The sequence below is a fragment of the Arachis ipaensis genome, chromosome B7 (assembly GCF_059453495.1).
Source record: "Arachis ipaensis isolate K30076 ecotype BB chromosome B7, ASM5945349v1, whole genome shotgun sequence".
Classification (NCBI taxonomy): domain Eukaryota; kingdom Viridiplantae; phylum Streptophyta; class Magnoliopsida; order Fabales; family Fabaceae; genus Arachis; species Arachis ipaensis.
In genome coordinates, this window is record NC_142442.1 from 135,584,066 (window position 1) to 135,590,786 (window position 6,721).

The following is a 6,721-nucleotide window of genomic DNA, read 5'->3' on the forward strand; positions in this document are numbered from 1 at the left end:
TATATATATATATATATATATATGTTTAACTCATTATTAATATGTATTTTATATTCTGTTAACATATATTTTGTAAGATAAAAGTAAAACACATAAATAAAAGAAATGACATCTAATATTACACGAATGTCTTGAAATCGAAAATGTTACTTGCATGTCTTATTAGTGTTTCTATGTAAATTAAACCAGGAAAATTCAATTTAGGACTTTTCATGGTGAATTGAATCGGTAAGATTCAAATTAGTATGCAAAAAGGTAAATAGAGATATACAATTTCGAATGAGTAGGAAAAAACGTTACTAAATCGAAACAGGAGACTTTGAATTCCAGTCCATAATAAATCAAATTGGGTGGCTTCAATTTATTACTTCTATACCTATATATACAATTCAAAATTTTGTTGTTTTAAATTACATTTTCACACATTCTTTCCATTTTCTTCCAATATTCTTTGAAGAGAGAAAAGTGAGGTCCCAATTCATAGTAAATCGAATTAGGTGGTTTCGACTTACATATAAACATTGAAAAAATAAGACATGCATATAACGTTTTAGTTTTAAGATATTTATGTAATATTAGATGCTATTTCTTTTATCTATGTGTTTTATCCTATTTTATATTAGTAATTAATTTTGATAACTGATTTTGATATATACATTGTTGTATCTAGAATTATATACATTGGTTAAATCAATGTGTTTTTGTAAATCAATTTTAATTAAAATTACATTAGTATTAATATAAATTGTGGTTAGATATTTTTGTCCAATATAATATAATAAAAAATAAATATTATTTGGATTTAACTAAAATTATTTAAAATATTATTCAAATAATTAATTTTTTATTATTGACAATACTATGTTTTACAGTAGTGCTATATACACTAATTATAAAAACTAAAATAAATAAGAGGATGTGAATTGAAATCGAATGAAATGAAATTATTGTACTTTTTTTATGCAATAAGATATGAACTCATTTAGTCTCATTTGCACATATTATAACTTTTTGGAAGAAACTAAAATTTTTAATTTCTCAAATATGAGGGAAAATAACAAATTGTCAAGTTTAGAGGTTTAAATATCTCTTAATTAATTTTTTTCTCCAATCTAAGATATTATAAATTCGTGTACACTATTTACTCATATACATATTTAACAGTTTTATCAGCTATTTGACTACTACTATTAAGGTTTGAATTTATGTGGATCATATTAAAAGATAGGAAACGGATCTGATGTTCCGTTGTACTTTTAAACTGCAGTGTGTCAAGCCTTTTTATCGTAGAAATTTAATTTAAAGTATTGGAAGGGCCAACATGTAAGGAGTTATAGTTATTGTGCAGCACATTGAAGTAAGGAGTATGGAAGGCAGTCAACAGGCCCAACAATTGAGCTCTGCTGGAGGAGTGTAAATGTCTTCTTTCTCCATTGGTGTTAGGCGGCAAGAGGCAAGGTTAGCCACAGTTGAGGTCGAGGCCAGCCGAGCCAATGCTGTTGTAGGGCCCTAATTGGGTATAGGCAGTTGGGTTGATTGGGCCAGTGGAGGATGGACCAGGCAGGGAGAGTCGGTTGTTTGCCTTATTTTTTTATTTGTAAACACAAACGTGGTTGTATGCCTTATAGTCTCGCTTAATCGAAGCCGAAAATTGTGGCGCGTTCGATAGTAATAGTAGAAAAAGTGAAATAAAAAATTTATTTTATTTTTGCGAATTTTGTCATCCATCCCTATGTAATGTATAAGGCCATGGATTCTTTACTCCCACTTTTGTGTGGGAGTATGATTAACCTACAGTAAAATAATTACAAAATATATCCCGTTTTTTTTTTTTTGAAAAATTTACTAATTAGATTTTGATCCCTCAAATTATTGGTTTTTAATTTTGACTCCTTTCCCTTCTTTGGTACGAAAAACTGAGAGATTACTGATTTTTGAAGAGCATCAACCAGGTTGAAGCCTTTCTCTCCTTCCCTAACTCTGCCCTCACTCTCCACCCTCCTTAGAGTTCTTGAAAAACCCTAATTTTGCCATCCCCGTTCTTTTTCTTATTTCAGATTCAGGGGCATTTCAGAGAAGAGAAGTAGTTAGGGTTTTCAGACAACTGCAATCCCTGCCATTCTCATACCCTTCCTCTGCTGCAAATTTCCACCACCTACTTCCGCCGACGCGCCACGCCTCCGCCGCCGCCGCACCCTGCCTCGGCCTCGCCCTGCTTCCACCTCGCTCTGCTTCCGCCGCCGCGCCACGCCTCCCACGCTCAATAAGACAAGAGGTTTCTGCGGCCCTAAATCGCTCATCTGGTTCATCAGGTATACATCTTGATTTCATATTCCGAATCTTAAATGTGTTGTATATTAGGTATGTTTTCAACAATTTGTTAATATAAGAGATTTATTTTAATGTTTATAGACGGTTCAATACTCGGTGGAACATGCTGAGAAGTTTGAGAAATTTGGCATGTCGCCTTCCAAAGGTGTTCTTTTCTTTGGCCCTCCGGGCTGCGGCAAAACCCTGTTTACAAAAGCAATTGCAAATGAATTCCAGGCCAACTTCATAAGCGTCAGGGACCTGCATTACTTCTGCAGTTGGCCTGGCATTCCAAAATCCACACGGTCCAAAATTCATAAATGGACCGAGTCATTTGTTGTCCTGGGAAAAAAGAAGTCTCAGCTAAAAAGGGTTGAAGGATCTTAGAAATGGTGTTGCTTTGTTAATTAATGGTTGGAGATCATAGAAATGATCTGAAAAAACCAACAAAAAATTTCAAACAGTCCAAAATTGAAGCATGGACTAAGTTTTTTGTTGAAAGGGAAAAAGAAAGATCATAGCCAGTCAATTGGATGGGAGATCATACATTGCTTTTTTAGTAAAATGGGTTGGATGGTCATACAAATTAGAAATTGTGCTCACAGTGGTTTACCTTAACCGGAATTTCTCCTTTTACTCTAAATCTAAATACATTGGCTTTAATTAGATATCATTATTGTTTGCAGGTACACTACTTAAATCTACTTAGAGTTTTTTTTATAAGTTTATTATTATTATTATCTAATCAAGCTTTCTCATCATTTGCCTCCTGTGATGGGTGACAGATATCTGAGGTTGTCAATACTCAATTTCATGAAAGATCTGATAGATATCTGTCGGGAGCACAAAATTGGGGCAATTGGTAAATTTTAAATTGCTTTTGTTACTATATTACCCTATTGGGCTGCAAATGGACGGATCGTTTGTGCCTAGAAACAACATTGAAGAGGCTATACTTCTTTTAATGATTTTGCTAAGAAAAGTCACTCTAAATAGAATTGAGTGGGATCCTTCAATTTTGGACCACCTTTCATTTGCTCTATCTGTTTCTGGATATTTGATGATTTTAGCCAATCAATTGAAAGAATTGCTTCCTGGAACTATCCATCGAAAGGAGAGGTTCTATGCTTTAGCTCTTTGTTATTACGGAGCAGGGAAGAACGTGGAAGCGCTGGATCTTCTTAGAAAACTGCTGAGTAATAGAGAGGACCCAAGACATGTTCCAAGTTTGTTAATGGCTTCTAAGATTTGTTGCGAGAACTTCAGTGTTACAAAAGACCCTGGGGTAAGCTTTGCTCGGATGGCACTTGAGAACTTGGATGGAAGATGTAATCAGTTAGAAAATATGGCCAATTTCTTACTTGGTGTTTCACTTTCTGCATACTCGAAATTGGCCATTTCTGATGCTGAGAGGGTTAAGAGACAATCTGAAGCACTTCATACCCTTGAAACTGCCTGCAAATTGAGCAGAATGGAAGACCCTGTTGTATTATACCATCTGAGTTTAGAATACGCTGAGCAACGGAAGTTGGATGCTACACTTCATTATGCTAAGTGCATTGTAAAACTTGAAGTTGGCTCTAATGTTAAAGGTTGGTTACTGTTATCTAGGGTATTATCCGCACAAAAGCGGTTCTTAGATGCCGAATCTATTATCAATGCTGCTTTGGATCAGACTGGGAAATGGGATCAAGGTGATTTGTTACGAACAAAGGCGAAACTTCAGATCGCTCAGGGCCAGTTAAAGAGTGCCATTGAGACATACACTCAGCTTCTTGCTGTTCTTCAAGTTCATAGTAAAAGTTTTGGTTCTCGGAATAAGCTATTTAAGGTTTGTTTTCTTAATTTTTCCAATCCCAAAATACTTTTTCATAGTCATATTGCTTTAAGGTCCTTACCCTTTTCCATACCATTGGTGACAGGACAAAAGAGATCAGATTAGGAATTTGGAAGTTGAAGTATGGCATGATCTCTCTTATGTATACATCAGCCTTTCACAGTGGCGTGACGCAGAGGCCTGCCTTTTCAAAATCTCGGGCCATCAAACTATACTCTTCTACTAGATGTCATGCAATAGGGTAATATAGTAACAAAAGCTTATTTGGGACAAGGATTCTGAACTTGGGAAGGATAATATTTATGCAGATGATGCCACTTTCATTGTCTTGTAATGGTCGAATTGCTTATTAATATACAGATCAAACCTGTTCTCACTTCTCATTTCACTTTTATATATATTGCACTCACCTTCTCTATTTTTTAATAAGAAAATAGAAACACATTTTCTTCTCTATATATATCATCGTTATTTACAGAAATAAAATATATAGGTTATGAATAATTTATATTAACCAATAAAGTAAAGGAAATTAGTAATATAGAATTGTAATATATAGAAAGATAAATTAGTGTAAAAACTAATGAAACATAGCTTAGTAATTTGTCTTTCAAAAAAAATATTAAAAATATCTAAAAAGATAATTCCTCATTTCTAAATGTCTTCATGCTCTACTTCCACCTTGGTCCTATATTGCCAAGCATTTTCTTCTATTACGAGACACAAATCGTTGTACTCCTCTAAAACCAGATCCACGGCAAGTCTCATTCGTGTGGAGTCGTTAATCTGCTTAGAGCACCAACAATATAATTCTAATTAGAAGTGTGTTGAAAAAATTATGTTAAAAATATTTTGTTATAAATATGACCTGAATATTGAAGTTATCTGGTAAAGTACATTCTCTCATCCAACTGGTCACCCAAATTCCGCTATCATTCTTAAGATATAAAGCATTCCACAAATAGTTATTATATCCATATAAGATATAAACTATTGAACGTAATGATATTTAAAAGAAAAAATTATATAATAGACTTACGATCTATTTTTTTGAGTGGGTAGGCCAAAAGGTGTGATAGGCCAAAAGGTGGAGCAATCTATAACTTTAGACTTATCATCATTAAAAATATGATCATCTAACATCGCTTCTAAATAAGTTGCCTGTACAAGAGTAAATTCATGACACAAAAAAAAGTGAATTGTAAATGAGTTAAATTGACTAAGAGTACTAGTTACAGCAAATGGTTATTTAAATTGTTAAGTTGTTAAGTGATTCTAAATCATTGAGTACTGATTTAGAACAAATAATTACCACTTTAATTGCGTTCCTTTTGCGTTGTTGATGTTTTTCGACAGAAGGCAGTGAATCCAATATGATTAGGCGACGACTCGTAAAGTCAACAATAACCAAATACCAATGTAGTTCCTCACAGATAGGGATAAACACCTGCGATAAACCTTAAACCATTATAAACACTAAAAATAGATAATAGTACATTAATGGAAAACAAATTGGTCACTCGTACCCTAATGACGTGGCTAATTTTCAGTGACATATATGCTCCAAGGAAATCAAAGATAACCTCTGCCGGTATATATTTGTCGCTTAAAGCATATCGCTGCATACAAATAAATATTGTTAAATGAAAATATGCTTTCAATTTAACAACTATTTTTGAACTGCTAATTTAATAATACACTTTACCGTGTGAGTACATAGCATGGGTTAGTCTAGAAAAAAGAACTTCTTTTAAATTAGTATATCCAATCAAACTATTAGACCAAAATATTAACTAAGAATTTCTTTATATTATAGGGATAACTTTACTGCAAAATGTGTAGGCATGAACCAGCAAATTGGATCTTCATTCCTACGTCGAAATATACGTGTCATCATAAGTGCCACTAGGTTTATAACCTACAATATGTTACAATTATATGTAAAACATGTTTATTGGTAAATAGGGGCTTAAAAATATAATTACAAGAAAAAGAATAATATGCATTTACTCGTGATTCGACACATCTCTCTGGGACAAGACATCTAAATGTACTTCTGTAACCCTTTTCATCTGAGATTACCAACTCTTCAGAACTGCCAAATTCATAAAGTGGTTAGCTGGGAGAAGCATAGAATCTTTATACCATTACATTATACACATAATCATTAACCACACGTACGGATCTAACGTATCCGAAAAAATATAGACTGCAACAACTACTTGAGATTCGTTTAACATCATCGAAGCAGTAGGCTCAAATGCAACAAGTGTCCACCACTGAAGATGAAAAAAATAGTTTCAAGGTTACACTAAAAAATAAAGAAAAAAGAATAAATAAACGAAAGAAGAAAAAAATTAAAGTTACCTTTGGGAGTACAGCTCCTACTCTAACATGTGATTGTCCATTAGGTGGAGTTGTAGCTTCACAAGTAATATCCAAGTGGAATAACTTCTTGGGTTGAATTGGCATAATACCAGTAAGATCACTAGTTTTTGTACTTTCCCAAGAATGCACAACTACAGTAGGATCCAACATGGAACTACTATTTGTGGAAGTTTTCTGTTGTCCCAT

The 6,721-nt window shown here is 33.5% G+C and overlaps 2 protein-coding genes across 2 annotated transcripts; one reads left to right on the top strand and one right to left on the bottom strand.

The window, feature by feature from the left end:
- The first annotated feature begins 3,139 nt into the window (after positions 1–3,139).
- On the top strand, positions 3,140–4,529 carry LOC107611481 (protein NPGR2-like). Its single transcript, XM_088494048.1, has 2 exons — positions 3,140–4,141; positions 4,233–4,529. Exons 1-2 carry the CDS (start codon positions 3,221–3,223, stop codon positions 4,371–4,373), a joined length of 1,062 nt encoding a protein of 353 aa, XP_088350174.1. The 5' UTR covers positions 3,140–3,220; the 3' UTR covers positions 4,374–4,529.
- A 272-nt stretch (positions 4,530–4,801) lies between these two features.
- Positions 4,802–6,721, bottom strand: LOC107607817 (uncharacterized). The gene is made up of 9 exons (XM_088495062.1): positions 6,515–6,721; positions 6,329–6,426; positions 6,158–6,242; positions 5,976–6,065; positions 5,674–5,766; positions 5,460–5,594; positions 5,187–5,308; positions 5,016–5,076; positions 4,802–4,933 (listed from the first exon to the last, which is right to left on the bottom strand). Exons 1-9 carry the CDS (start codon positions 6,719–6,721, stop codon positions 4,802–4,804), a joined length of 1,023 nt encoding a protein of 340 aa, XP_088351188.1.

Coding starts and splice junctions, on each gene's coding strand:
- LOC107607817 (XM_088495062.1), bottom strand. CDS start 6,721: ATGGGACAACAGAAAACTTCCACAAATAGTAGTTCCATGTTGGATCCT. Junction 5,595..5,673: donor AAATTAGCCACGTCATTAGG/GTACGAGTGACC, acceptor GGTTTATCGCAG/GTGTTTATCCCTATCTGTGA. Junction 5,309..5,459: donor AAAGGAACGCAATTAAAGTG/GTAATTATTTGT, acceptor ACTCTTGTACAG/GCAACTTATTTAGAAGCGAT.
- LOC107611481 (XM_088494048.1), top strand. CDS start 3,221: ATGGACGGATCGTTTGTGCCTAGAAACAACATTGAAGAGGCTATACTT. Junction 4,142..4,232: donor CTCGGAATAAGCTATTTAAG/GTTTGTTTTCTT, acceptor CATTGGTGACAG/GACAAAAGAGATCAGATTAG.